This window comes from Haliotis cracherodii, unplaced genomic scaffold, assembly GCF_022045235.1.
Source record: "Haliotis cracherodii isolate W230 unplaced genomic scaffold, xgHalCrac1.p SCAF_2, whole genome shotgun sequence".
NCBI lineage: Eukaryota > Metazoa > Mollusca > Gastropoda > Lepetellida > Haliotidae > Haliotis > Haliotis cracherodii.
In genome coordinates, this window is record NW_027266275.1 from 52,316,010 (window position 1) to 52,336,044 (window position 20,035).

The 20,035-nt window shown below is 36.9% G+C and overlaps 1 protein-coding gene across 1 annotated transcript in view; it reads left to right on the plus strand.

The window, feature by feature from the left end:
* LOC139468212 (calcium-regulated heat-stable protein 1-like) overlaps positions 1-19,699 on the plus strand; it is a 39,366-nt gene extending 19,667 nt beyond the window's left edge. The window contains exons 3-4 of the mRNA XM_071250033.1: positions 12,412-12,534; positions 13,465-19,699. Coding sequence (XP_071106134.1) covers positions 12,412-12,534; positions 13,465-13,621 — 280 coding nt within the window. The 3' untranslated portion in view covers positions 13,622-19,699. The remainder of the gene's footprint in view (positions 1-12,411; positions 12,535-13,464) is intronic.
* Positions 19,700-20,035: the final 336 nt, after the last annotated feature.

Sequence of the window (20,035 nt, forward strand, 5' to 3'; positions counted from 1 at the left end):
CTAAGCTTGAAGGTCAAGGTCATAACCCATAAGTTGGTGATAGTTAAGTTACAATGATTCAATAAAAGAATGATGAAGTATTATGTGCCCTCAAGTCTCAGGTGTGGGTGGGTGGCATGGGTGTTCAATAACCGGTAGTATGCCCAACTTGCCCGACCCGTGAATATAAAGTGCTGGGCAAGTGGGATAATTTGGTTACCCTCTGCAAGTATGAAATACTGCGGTATTAACTTTATAACTTAGAAGATGCATTGTGTGTTTGTCAGCTTCAGATGAGTACCTGAGTTGTCATTTTTTTTCAATCCTCAGCAGCACATCTCCCTTTAGCTGTTGCTTCACTTGATAAAGTTCTGTTGTTAAATTGGTTGTGATTTTTCCACCATGTGGTGTGTCATTGTAACCTGAGAGTTGTGTATCTCGTGGCAGTGTGCGATTAGTTCTTGTTCATCCTATCTCAGTGAGGATGTCCAGAAGATTGTCACTTTAGATTTAATTCTACATTTCTAAGATTGTCATGTTATCATATTACACCTGCTCCTTGAGCTTGATGTTCATTGCAGTATGGACGTGATAACAGAGGAAATAAGATTTTATAATGGAGCCGATATTAATACCTTATCTCTTACTATTCTTACGGTATTGCCTGTATATGAATAAGTAAGATCATGAAGTGAATCTTCAATGTTGTTCTCTCCTTGCAAATTGAATTGTCCGGTACGTGATATGTTTTCATGCTTCAAACATGAGCAAGATAACCGGTTACTGTGTGTATACTTTCATTGTGGTCATAATATTTCTTTGCGGTATCATCCTACTAGGTACGCAGATAGGCTATAGAGGTGGTAGATCATTTGTCAGAAACCTGATGGTGATGTTTGATACATTAATGTTTTTGATTGCCAATAATCTAGTAAATAAATCCAATCTTACGAGCACAATCTCATGAAAATAATACATCTAAGAAATGAATGAATGCACATGAATGCTGATAAGCCTAACTGAACATAGAATGTAAGTTATGCAAGTTACTTAATATCTAAGAACAAATTTATTGGTTTACAAACAATTGAAGTTAGAAAAATATACTAAGATGATATTTGACAAATCTTTACAGGGTTTGACTTTGTTTGAGAAATATCATTATTGAGCATTGTCATAAAGTATGATCATTACTGCTGATGGGAGGACAAAGTTAATTCCATTACAAACTCCGGACTCTTGTTAGTATTTTAAAGTTCAATAATGAAAACCAAGGTCGATATCCGTTTGGTATTAACCCCACATTTGTTGCAAATGTTTGTGGGTGTATGAGATGAGAGAATCTTCTGAAACTGGTGTCAAGCCATTAACAACCCACACAAAATATGAATATAGAGGTTTTTATTATTCTTGTATGTTTTCTACAACCAACCATCGTTCAGCTTCCTGATACAGTGGAGTTAACTGACTGAAAGTTCCAGTTGCCACCCTTGCTGTACTAGGCTGGAATTTCTAGACTTGACCGTGGCCCCACCAGTGACAATTACGAGTTATGTCCTTCCAATGTCTCCCCCCCACCAATCATATTCAACATGGATTATTTCGGATCTGTATTTAGACAGACATTTGCATTGATGATGGTTCTTTGTTTGAATTCAGTTGTTTAATGATACCATCCTGGTGTGTTTTCTGTTCTATTTCACTCCTTCTTTCCGTAGGGTATATTTTAAGGTTATATTTGGATTCTATCTATATAACACATAACATTGCTTCGTGCGCCACACAGAATGTGTAAGCGGGGAAAACAACTAAACACTGTTTTATTGAAGAATGTTTTTAAAACACATGGTTTTTTTTACAATTAAAAAAAGGGAAGACAAACCTTGTACTTTTCGATTACTTTTTTTATTGGTATGCAGTAACTAGATTAATAAACTCAGAAGTAAAAGAAATAGAAATAACTTATTACTTGTACCATATATGTATAAGAAATATATGAAGAATGGGAATTATTCATCATACAATAAAACACTGGAGGGAGAATAAACCATGAGGGGCGCAGCGCAGAGTGGTTTATTCTCCCTCCTGTGTTTTATTGTACGATAAACAATGGCCACGAGTTGTTGATTTCTGATTTGAGATATTAACATTATGTAGAGCCTCTTGAAGGATGTTGATAAATGATCAAGTTTTAAAAATATTTACCCAAATTTTAATAATGATGACTAACTGAATAGAAACTGACGTTGGAAATGTCGGACAAGTCCATTTTGCGAACAGGTGGATTTAGTTTGGTGTTTCTCGCATATTTTTACAATCCTCACATCGATCATCTGTACCTTTTCTCCTAATACTGATTGACATATGGTTCGGCCATTGCATTTATCTGCGGGAACCAGCTATATCTATAGGAAACAACTTATACTAGACACTTCCCTCTCAAAAATAACGTCGTCCAATATATGACGCCATCTAGTTGTGAGTGCATATTCAAATCTCCAGAAATAATGTCCTGATAGAACAATGTTTTATCATGAAATAAACCGTGCTTAGTTCTTCATTGTTCTTTGCGATTTATCTTGTAGCTATCACATATAATGTGTTAAAAATGCCTGCCCAGGTCACTGGGCGATAAAGTTATAAAAAGAGCAGTATTGGCTGTCTTATTAAGAGTATTGATTTGTCTTGTTCAATGCTGACCTTTTAACTATGTGTCTATTACTGTATATGTCTATGTGTTTATGTCAGCATCTGATGCCGTGTTTACCTCATCTTAATTTGGTTTGATACACCATGTACATGCCATGCATTCCATGTTTGCTCTATGGGGAGTTTTTCAAGTATTATCAAGTTGCGATATGTCATGTTCTGCCAAGTGTGCCAAGTGTTTGTATTGCCTTGCATTAGCATCCGACGCCACCTTTGCCATCCTGTTTACTTTGCCAAAGTACACAATGTAGATGTCCAACTTTCCATTTTACATGTATTATTATTTATTACATTTCATGCTGCCATGTTTGCCAAAGTGTTGTATTCTGTTATGTCCCAGTGGTTCAGTTCAATAAATATTATTGTGCCCGATCATTTTAAGAATTGATTGTGCTGATCATGCTGATGATGTGCTGAGAGATGTTTCGGTAAACAATTGAGCATAGACAAAGAGAGCAAAACAAATTCCACAGAAAATACCAATTTCTTGGATATAATTATAGGGTCAACAAGAAAGTTTTCCCTGAGCAGTTTTCTGGTGCTGATTCGTGAGTTTGATATTGATTCCAGATTATTGGCGCTTGTGGTAACCTTGACGATCTCCAAGTGAGGGTGTAAAGTGTGTAATTTAGGCCTGTTGTTAGCCGTCAAGGTGGCATTGTTACTGTGAGCTGTTAGCTGCCTCACTTTGAGATGTCTTTGGTCGACCCCAGTACAAACCTATCTGTCATGTCTTTGGGCAAATGTGTAAATCCAGGAGAGAAGGTTCAATTAGAACACAAGAGGCAGTAACAGGGCTCCAGGGACTTTGTCCTTCTATACAAGTTGAGTCAATCATCAAGGAATTGTCATCCCAGAGCTTAAGCAGAAGGACAGCCTTATTCTGTTCAATTATATGCCACACTTTTACACAAATTAGATTATCCTTATGTTTCAGTGCGAGTCTCTGTGAACTTGATCTGACAGTTGGTGGAGGGTATTACAAATTAGAAAAAGAATATTTGACAGAAAAACTAAACTGAAATTGATGGATCAGATTATCATGCTTATGTCGTGTGTGTGTGTCATTATGTCAGTATTTTTAACAAAAAGAGCTTCTGCTAGGATATCTTGAAACACAAGTTTGGGGAATCAGGTTCCTTAACCTTTAGCCTGCTGAATTGTTTTCAGACTTCTTGGCCCTGCCTGCTGGATTAATTTTAGCATAAGGCGATGTAAAGAGGGTGGGTGATTTCAAACAGCTGGTGCTTCATTATACAAAGGCCAATTGAAGAAATATTTTGCACATTTATTCCTGACAGAAAAATACACATTACTATGTAAAAAAATCCTGATGTTTTCAATCATACCAAGGTCAAGACCAAAACGAACACAAAATTTGTAAATTTTCGTAATCTTGCCTGAATTACGATATTGAAGGTGGTTTACGTTTCATGTTAGGAACCTTTCTAAATCGTTAAATTTGTGCAAATTGATTTCAATAATCAGATCACCGATATCTTAATTTTAACTGAGTCTAAAGTCGATGTTTTTTATTGGTAAGTATCAGCGCGGTGGTAAATTATGAACCATTTCTGTAAATTTATTATCAAAACGTTAAACAGAAAAAAAACTAAATTTTCGAGGTCACCATGTCAGTTGCAGAAATACGAACATTCGAGTTAATCTAACATGTCACGTTATCAAATTTGCAGGAAACAATAAATGACTCATGAATATTCACCAATCCTTATTTCAAGTGTTTTGGTTGAATATTTACGATATACGAAAATACAAATACCATGTCATGATGCTAGCAGACGTTCGAACATCAAACATGGCGCGCTTCGCTCGACCTCGGCGTAACTTATTGCTATTTTACTATCAACAAAGTTTACACTGTCTTCATGTTTATAACTTGGCGAAAGTTGACGATCTTCTAAATAGAAGATTGTTTCATTTGTCATTTTCCGTTTAATATGACGAGAGAAAAATGAAAATAAAGATCGTAAATTCTGAGAGCAATATTTCAGTTTGCGCAAAGGTCACCGGATGTGATGTCACAGACAGGGGTAGTCTGCTGATAATCTTTCGAAACAAAACAATTACAGTCAATTTTGAAATATTTCGCCTGTATTATAAAGAATAAACACAAATCACTACATACTATCAGTAATCACCACTAACATGAAATTACAAAGTGATTTTCACGATATAATTGACGTATTTTTTAATCCGTTGGACCTTGCATGCTCCCGTGACCCGGAAACGGGAGACGATGAATCAACACGCCACATGCGAGTTTCTCGGTATCTTTTATTTGAACTTTTGTTGATACATAAGGATCACCATTCCATGTTACGTTGAATATAAAGTGATATGATTCATGTATCTGCGATGTACATGTTGATGACTTTGTTTTCACTATAATAATTATGTGTTTGAAGCAATAAGTCCATAGAAATCGTCGATCGGCAACGATCACATCCCACAACAGGTGCGCGAAAATAGGCGTTACAAAACGTATTTCAAAATAGCATTCATGCGATGCCGAATATGGTAGGATATACGCAGGTGGTTGATGTAAATATATATATTAAAAATACGATATACATATTACCAGTGTTAGTTTCTAATTAAATGTGGGATATTTAAATATTTTTTCCTTTTATAATTTAATACATTTATCAATTCTAGATCTAGCATGATTTTACAACAATTCATGGATAATCTTAAAATTTATTCCATCAATATAGAGACCGCCATGATTGCGTATTGATGATAGATTTGTTAATGTTTAATTATATAATCTGTTCACAGCTTCTAAAATATTAAGTTATATTTAGTATCTATTTTTTCCACACTGATTATGTGTATGGATACTAAATATTGGTCAACAGGTCAATGCATCAGCACAGTGTAACTGATCAGACTTTAATTATTATCTTTAGTTTAAACATATTTTATTCAACAATTGTCATCTTTCACCTGAACATAAATTATGTGCATAAGTAACTATTTGATGTCATTATTTAAGTTTAGTATTTCATAAAATAATATAGAAATAGATAAGATCCTTATATGAACCTATACATACACAACTCATATGGACATTAATCTTGTGTATGAAGTTGTTTGTTTCCAAAAAACTAATTCTTAAATATAATTGTAATATGAATACGATACATTAATTTCTTGTAACAGAACATGATATTTTTGTTTGTTTAATCACAAGAACCAGGGTGGCACTTAGCTGGTGAGTTAGCCATATATTTATAAGAGAATGTTATCTTTTGAAAAAGGAATAGGGCACATATACATACATTGACAATTCTTGCAGTTCTGTTCGGTTGGAGAAATGTACATGGAAATATCCTACCTTATGTATTTTTTCAGGGTTCTCACCAATGAAATAATGTGTAATTAGTGTGGCAGGACTTTCCAGGTTTGTTGCAGTATGCTCTCGTGTGCTTGACAGTGACACTCATGCATGTCCCCTGAAGGAACATGAACCATTGTGAAATGTGATCAACAGGTTTCGTCTTCAGTCAATATAATGTACAAAAATTCTAAATAAATGCAGATCATCACCAGCTTTGGATCTGACATCCTTAATCATTTTGATGGGTTTCTGAATATACAGTCAGTATAGGTCCTTATGTTCTTTGTGTCTCTCAGCCTTCTGGGTGGAATGAAAAGAAATGTCCCTGTATACATGATTACTTTTGTCAGATGTATTTTGTCCTGTCAGCCACACCCCCTGACTTTATGTCACCTTATGTGGTTAATTTTCGCATACATGTACTGCTGCAAACCTGTTTTTCCCTTGTATATGCAATCACAGTATCAAACTTAATCAGCTGGTGTGTCACTAGTTCCTCAGTTGGTGTGTGTAAAAGTGCCCTTGCCATCATGAAACAAGAAATGCCAAAAACAAAAGCATTTGCAATAACAAAAAACCCACATTTGTCCTTTCTTGAATAATCTTAGGATTAGTACTTCAAATTTTTTGTGTCATCAATTAATTATTAAATTTCATAAGGATTTTTCTTGGATGGACCAATAACAAACCATCTGACAAGTTAGACTCAATTATTACTTTAAAAGCCCTCATTTCTGAGGTGTCCATATTTTTTTTCTACTTTTAGGACAAAACATGAGCCGTCTACCTGAGCTTGGTTACGTAAACAAATACTTGTTTAAAATGTGAAATGGAATTCCACTGATTAGATATCTTTTTTTTTTATCTAATTGTTCTATGAAATCCATTTGAAATGTGCTTTTTTGTACGTAAAATGTCTTGAGAGCTTGTGCCCAAACAGGTATGTGCTTTTGTGCCCAGAATATTTTTGTATTACAGTTTTGTAGTTTCAAACTTACACATTGCTTTTTGTATGAAAAAAGTTAATTTATTATCACTTTTCTGTCAAAACGCTAGATCTACAATTACCTTACGGTTTACCAATTTACTGGCCTCTTCTCTAGTGACAAGAATTTATTACTTTCCTATCACAATCAGTCAATTTGAGTTGTGCCAATGTGGACTGACTACACTCAAGGACCACGTACATTTAGGTTAGTCATATTATGAACTTGATGAAATGTTTTACAATAATGTTCAGCTCATTGTTTGAAAAAATAAATATGATCAAAAAGATTTAGTTTAGTTTTTTTGGGTACAAAATCATCAAGTGCTTTGGGTACAATTTTGTTATGGGTACAAAATCGCATAGGCCCTACATTTATCCAGTCGACGTGAGTACCTACTTCCATCCGTTCTGAAGATTGGGGAGGGGGAGTAAACGTTCTAAAAACAATCCTTAATATTCTAAATTGTCCTTCTTGCAATGACAGACCAATAACAATATTCTGTTGTTATTATTATGGCATATGAATATGTTAAATCGCTCTCCGCTGTCGTCGTTTTCAGAAAATAATTTTAAAATCATCGAGCGCGGAATCCTTTACGGTTTCGGATTTAGACTTACAAATTTGATGTTACGCATCGGAGGCAATCACGTATAAATATGAAACAAATTGGAGTGAAGACTGCTATCCAGATCAATAAATAGTAAACAAATGTCGAAAAAAAGTAAACTATGTATTTTCTTTTGAATTTGAATCTATTTCGGAATTTGTTTTATGATCGCTTACCAACTTTTGCATATTTTGCTTCGATGTGTCATGCGGTACGTGCTTCCGGTTTCAGAAATGATAGGTAAAAATGCAAGTATTTCGATTATTTTCCGTAAACTGCATTATATTGCTATTGCATGATTTACCTAGAATGTATAACAGTTCAGATTTTGCGTATCATCCAATATTTGTCATTATTTGTAGTGTTTGTTGACTTTATTCAACTACACAAATCGCGAGTTAGGCCACGCCCAAACGTATCACCGACGTTTGTCGGCTTGTTGATGTGTCCGAAAGTTTATCAAACGAAATCATTTGAAAACTCTATAAAAATGATATTTTTTACACAGATTTATACATTCGTGTCAATAATTCTAGAAAATGAAGTTAGATGTAACAAAATTATTATAATAGTCTTACGGGATCACTATGCATGTGGAGTTGTTTGTTTACCGCCGTTGCCATGATCGCACAAGATTCATCCAATCGATGATGTTACGATTCAGATTGTTTTTGTTTATAATTAATTACTTCGAAAATTGCTAATTTTTAGAAATTAAGGAACTTGAGTGTGTTCCTTTCGTCGTCAAACAATAAATTATGATCGATCGTGAAAAATGATAACATTATAAAGAAAATATCGGACTGCATGCCGATCAGCGTGAAGTGCCAAAAGTTAACAATGGCCGTTTGTGGTAGTTGTGTGCCGCGAAGTTTGGCTAAAACTTTTTAAACTCGCGATATTTTCTTTTTGAGGTAAATACACTACTGAAAGTTGTGATATTGAGCAAGCTGAGCATTTATGCATGCCATACGTAATTTAAATGTAACGCAAAGCCTTCTTGGTAAATAGATATGGCGAGTTTTGTTTGTGGATGTCCTTATGCTATTCGCCTGTCGAACTGGTTCGACAGTAGCAACACTGGTAGTGACAAACTCTGTCGAACTGGTTCGACAGTAGCATTGAGAGCTTTAAGTAACCTGCTCAGAGTGATGAATACAAGTTTGTTTGTTTAACACTGCACACAGCAATATTCTGGTGATCTGTAAATAATCAAGTCTTGGCCATACAATCCTGTAATTGGCATCATGAGCATTGATACATGCAATTAGGATACAATGACATGCATCAACCAAGTCAACGAGTCTGACTGGCAGATCCCATTAGTCACCTCTTATGACTGGCATAGTTCAAATACCAAATGAGAATGATTTGTTAGGGTTAAAAAAGTACCTGGAGCACTGTTCTTTAGCAGTATTGTATGTTACCATGGTGAGAGCTTAGAGGTGTGGCCATGGTTAGAGGTGTGAAGTGACTGTTGCTGGTTATCAGCCAGTGTTTTACAGAAATAATTATGTTCATTCTCCTTTTGTAAAGATTAATTTCAGCATAATTCAAGTTGAAAAATGTGGTTGTAAAATATAAAAATGGCCCCTGATTGCATGGTGTCTAAGTGCTGAGTGTTTTCTTATAATTATTCATAGATTAAATGAAGTTTGAAATGTTTTCACCTGACAATCGATTATGGACTCATATGATTAACATGATTAATAATTGCATTGTTAACATGTATACAATCAAATAGCAACCATAAGTTTAAGTCATGAATTCATCTAAAACATAACTAGCTTTGAATGTTGTGGTTGTGACTGCAAAAGACTGGTGAACAATGCTAATCGGGAATATGTGATGGTGACCAGTTGGTAAAAGGCATGTTGTGACAATCTGACTACAAATTAGATGCAGTACATATGAATTCCAGGGAAGAGTAGGTCCCCATGTCCTTGATTATCCAAAGTATTACATGTCCATTTATCATGATAAATACCCTGGACCCATTTGCTGACAAAATCATGTGTGAGAGAGTTTCTTTGGGAAGAGGTATAGATGGGGATGTCACTGCCCCAAAAGCTATGGTAGCAAATGGTTCCAGTGCATTTGGAGATTTGATACACTTGATGATCGAGGATTAGGTCCGGGGTATATGGGTTTGTCACTGGTCAGTCTGGGTGATTTTGTGGGCATCGTACCCCAGTGATGTGGAATGTAGCTTAGTCACTTGTTTCCTGAGTTACTAGTGACACTAGTGACATATATAGCTCGACAAAGCTGCTTTCAAATGGCTCATGTCAATTTTTTGTTAGTCTTTTCATTGGTCGCTCAATTTTTTAAGAATGGTTGTTCTGACGTGATCTGTAATGGGATGTCCTCAGGTCTTTGGTTAGTTTCCTGACTCATCTTCAACTGAAAATTGCACTGTGTCATACATTGAAGTATCACCTGAGGGTTTAAGATTGACTCAGTGTCTGTTGTTGAATACATTTCATTTAAGACACCTTCTCATTCCAGCCATATGCATATTCACTGCATATTAATACTTGAAATGAAAGGTATCATGTCGCAAATTGAAGAGAAAAAATGAGGCTTTTCGCTTAAACTGTAATTAATTTTGTTTGGGGATTTTTTGACATTAGCATTTCAGAGTGATGCCATATATATCTCATAGCTGTTTCATTTCACACAGCTGCCTCCCTAAAACGTCCGCCCGGAGAGCGGAAGGTACGGGTTTCGATCCCCGGCCGCGTCATACCAAAAGACGTTAAAAGATGGTACTTGTTGTTACCCTGTCTGGCGCTCAGCATTAAGGGTCTAAAACAAGGACTGGTGGGCTCGGAGTCAGCATACTGTATATGAGTGGGGTATTCATGTTAAACTGCGGCATGGTATCTCAGTGAGCTAGCACTATAAATCGGCATCAGTCCAGACTAGCACACACACACACACACACACACACACACACACACACACACACACACACACACACACACACACACACACACACACACACACACACACACACACACACGACGCTATATACGTGCAATAATCTTGGACGCGACGTTAAACCCTATTTCACCTCACCTTTATTTCACACAAAAAGAAAACTTCAGAAACTTACCAGTAACTCTATTTATCTCCTAAGGAACACTACTGACACATGCAAGTTCATCTCTCTACCGGTAGCTCCTGCATGTGTCAATGTGATTACCATGATGAAGTGAATTAGCTCAGAGACCATATACCGATATGTGGTCTCTGAATAGCTGTTGGCAGGGAGAATAACAAATCTGAGCTGCAGCTGCCTCTGTGTCATCAGTCACCTTGTTGGTGGATTAGTGCTCTATAATGAGCCGCTCAGACCAGATTATGTTTACACAGTAAGACTATTACCTTGATCAGACACATCCTCGATTATTCAGTGTATAATGTCTCCATTCTGTTATTATGAATACTCTTTTAGTAGGAAAACATGATTTTCCTGAGTATTAAAATAGGGGAAAAGAGTTTCTTGAGCTGTAGACATATTGTAGGTGGCATGCTATAAGGTGATTTGTGTACCATGGGTTTACTGGTGTTATTTATAGCAGTTTGCTTTACCGGGTAATTGGGAAAGAGCTGTGTAATGAGAATTGTGTCATGTCTCAAGAGGAAGCTGTATCATTTATTATGGTGAATGGGTCCAGGGTACATACATAATAAATTGACCCGTGAAGATCCGGGGGGGAATAGGTCTTCTGAGCAACCCATGCTTGCCGTAAAAGGCGACCAGGCTTGTCGTAAAGGGCAACAAACGGGATCGGGTGATCAGACTCGCTGACTTGGTTGATGCATGTCATCGATCCCAATTGCGTGGTTCGATGCTCATGACATTAATCACTGGATTGTCTGGTCCACACTCGATTATTTACAGACCGCCGTCATATAGCTGGAATATTGCTGAGTGCAGCGTAAAACAACAAACCAACCAATCAACCAACATAATAAATTATGATACGCTTGGGGATGGATCAAACACTTTGACCTGGAGCATTCCAATCTCATTAAAATCAGATCTTAGTTCTTGCTACCACTAAACAAAGATCTGAGAACATCCTATTACAGGTCACGTCAGAACGACCTTTCACAAACTTTGACCAACCAATGAAATGACCAACATTCAGTCAACATTGACCAATCAGAAAGCAGCTTGGCACGGCACTTGTTTCAAACTGGCAACTTCCGAAAACTGAACAAAAGAACATGCTTGAATATCTAATCTACATTGCTGAAATTGTATGGCAGTACGTCCCACGAGCTGTGCAAAGTCTCTTCTGTTCAAATGTTTATCCGATTAAAGCGAGAGATAGATGATGATTTGACGGATTAAGACATACAGGTCGTAACTGTCGTTTGGAATACCTTTTTGAGGTTGCATGATGAGAAAGCACATTCCGACTGTCATGTTCTGATCTGGTAAGTGACGCTCTGATTGGTTGGATGAAATGTTGCTCTGATGTGACCCGTAATGGGATGTCCTCAGATCTTTGTTTAGTGGTAGCAAGAACTGAGATCTGATTTGAATGAGATTGGGGGCAATCTACTTCATGATATCTGTATGCTTCAGGCAGCTGTTTCATTCTTGGAGTTATGAAAATCTATAGCTTAGACATGATAGAAGCTCCATGTATTTCATGAAGCTAAATACTTATGCTGGAAATGAAGAATAGAGGACTTTTAATTGTAGAGCTGTTCATGGTTTTTACGTCTCGATATATTTTATGTTTCAGTTCTGAGCGGGCAGAGAAAGGGCCATTATTTCATGGAACGGTGAAGAATTTTTGTCGACAGATAGGCCATGGGTTTATTCAGCCCCAGGATGGATCGGACACCTTATTTGTACACATATCAGAGTATGTAACATTTTATCCCTGATTGTTTTCAATCAGAATGGATGCCATTCTGTACCGTGGTTGCAGTCTCAATTTCAGTTATCAACATAAAGTTGGTAATCATGGTAATATGATGCAACAATATGATGAAAGTCTAGATTGTGTCTGTAATGTGTCAACAATGATCATGTTTTTATCATACTGTCTAGTTTTGTATGTGCTTGTTCAATAGTCAGCTATTTCTGCATGTACATTGTTAGATGTGACAGTTACAAAAAAACATGAACTCTATGGTTAATGATTAGTGATGTGGCAGGGGTTGAACCTAATATTTTCAGTAGGTTTAAAGGGCAAATTCAAGGATTGGTGAAGACAAGTTCTAATCTACATTCCGGTATATATCTTTGCTTGATGTACCCAAACAATAATTATCACCATAATAATGAAACAATTTTAATGACACATAGTACAATGATATTTGCAGATGTGCTGTAAGCATGATTAAAACTGACATCCCTAGAAAAATTGAAGTGACATTTGTAATGTGTTAAAAAGTATTCACCACTATTGTGACGTCATATGCTCTGCAGATTTGAAGTCAAAGCATTGTGACATGGTAGAAATGACGTCCAGTATGTGATAGAACAACAACAGTCAAGCCGTGGTGATGTTACTGAATTTACAATATACTCTCTAATTATTTGATCACCAAATTCTCCACCTGAAATCTGTTGCCACACTTGCTGTGAATTATGTGGGAACCAAACACATGAAATAAGATCAGTATTTGAAATTTGCCTAATGAGCAGGTTGTGAAACATGAGCTTCCAAATAATTTTCTTTCATGGATTTGAAAGAAGGATTCTAAAATGTCATGATGGAATGGCAAATGACTTGAATAATGCTGAGTGCACTCACTCAGATTCACATTGCCTACATTGTCTGTTTCAGCATTGATGGTGAATACGTTCCAAAAGAGGGTGATGAGGTGACCTACAAGACCGTTCTAATTCCTCCCCGGAATGAGAAGATTCAAGCCGTGCATGTGAAGATCACTCACCTCAAACCAGGAGTCTCTCATGAAAAATGGGACTCGCCTCCTCAGTAAGCGTCTGCACATTGCTGGCTTGTCAGTCTGTATGTGTTGCAGTTGCCTGTGTTGTCTGAGAGACATACCACAGTAACCAAAGAAATGAGAAGGAAACTTACTTTCCTAGAAACTGATTCACAGTTAACAACTGATATTATTGTATGGTATATGCCAGAGAAGAATGCTAAAGGATGATGACATTATTAGAAATTTGTTGCACTGAAAATTGACCAATGTATTCATATTTCAATTTTGTTTCAAATGATAAATACATCTTTCAGTAAGAACAGTCAGATTATTGACCTGAATGTATCTTATGCATTAACATTTGAATCTATGGATATATTTTCCGAAGAAAGAAAATATGAATGTAATTGATTATAAGAAGATAATGGGCATTTGGACACAAGAAGTATTTTTGTTTATAAATTATGTTGATTGGGATGGAACCAGATAGAACCAGGGCTCCATTTAGTTGATCCTCCATTCCTATGAATGAGACGATACACTTGGCACTCAGCAGCCTGTATGTTGATACATTGCACGATACAGGTAACTCAAGACCTTGGGAATCAGGATTCACCACCATCATAACTACAGGGATAGTATTTGGCATTTGCCCGCTAGTCCGAGGCAGTCTAATGTTAAAGGTGTCCTGAGGGCTGGTAGAAGTTCAGACTGTTAAGGGGCGTCCCTATGTGTTACCACAATTCAGACTTTCCGGTTAATTTCCATCACTTCAGTGTTTGAAAGTGAGGTCTTGAGGTCGATGAGGTCTTAATGGGATTTATTATTTGAATCTATGGACCTTCAAACAGTTTAACATTAGGGTTATGTCAAGGACCCCATGACTTTAAACACAACCAAGACATATTTAGTGCCTCGGCAAGAGGTATCCAATGCAAAAGTAGTAGTATTGAATTTTCCTACCCTGTAACATGCCCTCCTTGTGTATTTGGACGTGTAATGATATTACCCCACAACTCATACTTTTTTATAAGTTACAGTAGTATTGGGATGTACCTTTACTTCGATGAATCATTACAGTTATATCAATCCCACAGGTCAAAGTGATGTTATCAGCAGGAAAAAGTGTGATTAACATACATGGATCGAGATTGTGTCCGCACACCCGTTTTGACCCATAGCAATCATGTTGATGTATAAAAAACATATAACTAATTCCTTTAGTGACACATTTTAACAAAAATAACAATTAATGGACTAGTTTATTGGCTAATAAACTGTTTCCTGAATTATTTCCATTCATTATTGTATATGTTAAGTGCACCTGCTTTTCCAAGAAGCTGTTTCCGTGCTTGTATTATATGTTTCTCCATGAAATCCATGACGGTTCTGACTGAAGAACACTGCGTCGTGATGACCTGTTGATTCTCTGTACATCAGTTAAAGGTTAATTGTTTGTTTTTCAACATGGACAATAGTCTCCATTCCTTTTGGACAGTTGATATTTGTCTGGTGTATTTCTGTGTGCAGTGCAATTGGTAAGCCCTATGGCTCTAGCTCATGACAATGTCGCTTCCAATGTCACCATGCCTATTGTCCAGTCATTGACCTTAAACTCCAATGCTGTTTTACTTCATGATATGGACATTATAACCTGCACAGTAAATATCTATGATCCAAGATGGCAGAAAAAACATGTGACCTACAGCTATAGTTAAGTTTACCTGAACATTGCAATGTTTCATCTTATTTTGACTTGGGATTATGAAAAACTTCAAAGGGTATCAGTTGAAAGAAATCTGATTTGAATCCAAGATGCCAAACTGCTTGACCTGTAGCTAGGCCAGGGTCCTTTGACATTGCTAACGGATCACACATTTCCTATAATGTAAGAAAATACCTACTTCCTACCATGTCGTTCAGTATTGTCGCTCATGTTCTTCAGTATCTGTGACATTTCAACATCAACTGTGAGCCTTTATTTGTACCTTTATACACATACATAATCTTTGAGAATTACCTGAATGCTCTTTTTGTTATTTGTAGTTTTTGACAGGTTTAGTCTCGTGTTAAACTTCACACATGATCAAAAGCATGTGACCATACAGGGATTTTTTGACACTGGAACATGTGGAAAGAAATTAATCTCACACTTTGACCATAAACGCAGACTGACAGGTTGGTTGTATATTTTGATCATAGACACTGACCGAATTAATCCCCTGATACAACGTTGAAGCCATTCTTGGTGCCATGATAATGTTGTAGTACAGTAAACTACGGTTATAACGAACTCAAAGGGACCACTTATTTTAGTTTGTTATGACCTCAGTTGGTTATAAGCATTTTGACTGTCAGACATCTTCAATCAAGGCACGTGACCACATCCCATTACTTGATAGATAACGAAAGTGTGCACTGTAGTCATTGCATTTTACATACGAAATATATCCACTTCAAAGGCTTTAGGCTAAGCACTGTGTTACTATTGTTAATTGAGGGTGTGAATTAAGGACAAGGTGTCAGTACTTAATCCAGTTAATCACTTGCCTTCAATTGTGTATTGCCGCTTTGAACAGCCGTGCATGGCCTCAGGAATTTTGATAGGCTGATTGGTGACACGTGAGCAGCTCCGAGATTAACAGTTCTTTATAAATGTAAACATTGTCATTGACAGAGTACACACGGGATCACAAAGTGAGTTCGATATATCCGTTATTGCGTTATAAGCATGTTCGTTATAAACATAGTTTATTGTTAAAAGTGTCATATACCATATTCGATCTCTAATACTCTTTGTAGTAGTCAGTCTTTGTTAAAGTAAAGGATGAAAAGAATTGGTCAGTTGAAATAAATTGAAAATGAAAAAGGTTGTCAAGTGAAATTGTTACCTCGTTTCCTGTTTCGACCTACAGTGAAATCATTTCAAGACCTAAATTAGTTAACCAATTTGTCGGGAAGAAATATTGACAGTCCTAAAAATTCTGATTTGTGGAATTTTGTGTCTTCAGATCTGTGAACCAAGTAATTAAGAAATTCCCCCTATGATGACAGTCTGTATGTAACCATGGTAACAGGCACTTAGTTGTGTTGTCAACCTTTGTCTGTGATCAACACAGCCATGGATGCATTTAGCATTCTAACCAAGACAGTCTTACAATCTTATCTTGTAGTCACTCAATGGCAGCAGTTAGGGTAATTCTCAGACTACAACTTCATTGTACATGGTTGGAGATTTATACTGCATGTAATGTATGATGATTGTGTTTGGTAGTTATTCTGTAAATAGCGTAATTTGAATCGACTGTTGGTTTTTCACCCCAGTGCATTATTCCATGTCAGAAAACACCATGTCTCTTACATTTTTTTTTTTTCTTTAGAGTTAGAGATGAACACTATTCTCAGAGGGCTGGTGGAATGTAGCCCAATAGCTTTCCTAGCTTAGTAAATCACACAAAACTAAATCTTGTGTTATTTTTTTTCACTTACTCAATGCAGTTTATTGTGCGATACGCTTATTTGGTCTGTTCTCCCTTTTCCAGTCTTTGGTAATAATAATGGGCTACTGCATGTTTATGTCTGTAAATTCCTGACATCTGTACCATTTGGTTATTGAGTTATTAGATACTTTTGAAGCAAAGTTTGGTAACATTTTACTGTTTACTGGGCGAAGGATACTATAGCGCTGATAGACTCAGGTTGCCGACTGTGGCTCTCACATCTCAGATCACAGTGCCTCTTCAATCCTTAGAGTTAGTTGTGCAGAGGTAAGGTAGGTTACTCCCAACTCTATTGGGGGTACGTGTGGCCCAGTCATCAGTTCGCCCCAATTATGTTTCTAGGTTTGTCAGCACCAGACCCGTGCTCGTGGATTTCACCGAAGTGGTAAACGTCCAATTCCTGCATCACTTCAGGCTTTCCTCCCACATTAAGCTGACACGCCGTAATATAACTGGAATACTGTTAAAAGTGTCGTTAAACCCGACTCACTCTCTCACTCACCTTATTCTTTACGATCATTAGGGTTAGGTACCCCTTTCCGATCAGACATTGCTTCACGATCCTTAGGGTTGGGCACAACTTGCCAATCAAACACCCCTTAATGATCCCAAGGGTTAGTGAGGTAGGGTATGGGTTAGCTATCTCTTTTAATGAAGTGATCCAATGTAATGTGAGGAAACTCTTTACAAGTTTTATCAAGTTGAGTTTCGCTTTGAAAATGGTTACTGCGCTGGAAACAATCAGGTGCTCATGACGCGATAAACAAGAACTAATTATTGTGATAGTGCCCATGGTCCAGTGGTAGGGTGTTGGCTAATTAGATTAACTCGTCAGCAAAGCTTAGCTTCAAGCTTTCAATGTGAGTTCAATCCTCCATGTGGCATTAATTGAAATCTGCAAAAGTGAGCTTGGTAAAGTGCTCTACCCCCCAGTGTTTCGTGTATCGTTGCATTTACTGTTTTAGTCCTTGGTGACATGCCGTGTGTTCTGTTGTTCACTGAAGAAATATACTTTCTGTCCTGTCCGAGGCAGAGTAATGATCGTCCACACAGACACCAATCTCCTTAAAATCAGATCTTTTACTTTAAAACGATACATCTCTGTGTGAATATCTGACAGAATCTCGAGAGGTTGTTTCAGGTTAACCCGAAGTGAACGGTGACTGAGCACTTTGACAGATGCATTGGTTCTTGAGCCAATCAGATGGCAGCTTAATTTCTTTACCACTGCCTTTCCATAACAAAAACACACAGAATTTTTTCCCCTTTTGGGTGTTCATGCCATGGTGAAATGATGGTGTACAAATATCCCGAACATAAAAAAGCAAACCTTAATTATTTTTTGAATTTTTGCTAGTTTTGTTCGTTTTTGAGGCATAGAAATCACATATACTGGTGAATGCTTGGCTTGCTAGTACTGACATTCACCTGATGCAACCTATTATGGAGGTGTTATCAGATCTTGACGTAGAGAGGTACCATATCAGAGTAAAAGATCTCATTTTGAAGACAAAACAGTTGCGAAGCCATTCTTGTTCCCCTTGGTGTAGGGCTTTGTGCATACATTCTGCCTAGGTTTTCAGATGTAATAAAATACTGTGTATTTCACATGCTCAAGGCAACTGTGACCGTTCTGATCATGTTATTGTAAACCCACCGGTTTGTTTCCAATCCCTGTTACAGATGTAGAAGGGTAAAGTTGTTTGAAAGGTAAGAATTTAAACAAAATCTTTTTACCTAATAGCATGAGCTACCCTGGTCCGTCTTAACCAGTGGTCTGTTGTTTGTTGTATAGACAGAAGATTGATCAATATGGTGAAAATATAATCATAATTATAGTGGTTTTTTTCAGTCTATCAGTGAATTTATGCTATCATTGACTTACCTTTGAGCATGTTCAGTATAGTTTACAGTATACAATTTCATCACTCTTGGCGTGTGGGAAAGAAGAACCAGTTAAAACATTTGTGTTTGTGAAGTCTTTGGTTTGCTGAGAAGTGCAGTTAAGATAATTTGTTATCTTATACTGTTAACAGAAGCCCACATATTCAGTCAGTATTGATCAATTAAATGATGGGTGGGGAATGGCTAAACAGATTCATGTAAACTGACACACAATGGAAACACATAATCAACTTTTAACTAAAAAATCAGAAAAGATACCCAGAACAACTTAATTTGCTGTTAGTGGCCATTTCGCCAAACATTACAAAAAGTTGAATATGCATTTTCAAAGTGTTTCAGTATTTATGGTAGATTATTTGTATATCTAAAAGTGCTGTTTTGTTGCTGTAAAATATAACTCCATGTACTTTCAGAAATTCCTATTATAATAAATCTATTTATCTACAGAATCTTTGCTCATTCTTCTGAATTTGATGTTGAATTCATTCTTGTAGATGAAGAGTGAGTGTTCACACTTTGCTCTGAAATATGGCTACCTAAAAATGGGTCATTAACACCATATTGGTGAAGTCATTGGTGACTGTGACTGTTCAATTCTCACCTGTTAAATGCTAGTTAGTACATTTTATGTTGCTGTGTAATGATCTGTATATACACTCCGTTAGACAGGCTACACTTTCTCTTACTGGTGTAGACTCTAGGTGCAATAAATTCTTTCTTCCCATTCTCATTGGTTTCATTTTGCTTTATCAGCTTGATTAGGTTTTTTGGGGATTCCTGGAGAGATTAAATTATAATTATGCATTGTCATGAAGTCATGCTCAGTGGTAACAGCAATCGTGCACAAGACAAAAGGCTCATGTTCCATTCTCCCAAATGGGTATATGCCCATTTCTGGGTTCTTCCAGCTTGATATTGCTGGAATTGGCCACCAAGTCCACCAACAAGAGACCAGTTCCCAGCTGCATATGGCATCCAAGTCCCCCAACAAGAGACCAGTTCCCAGCTGCATATGGCCACCAAGTCCACCAACAAGAGACCAGTTCCCAGCTGCATATGG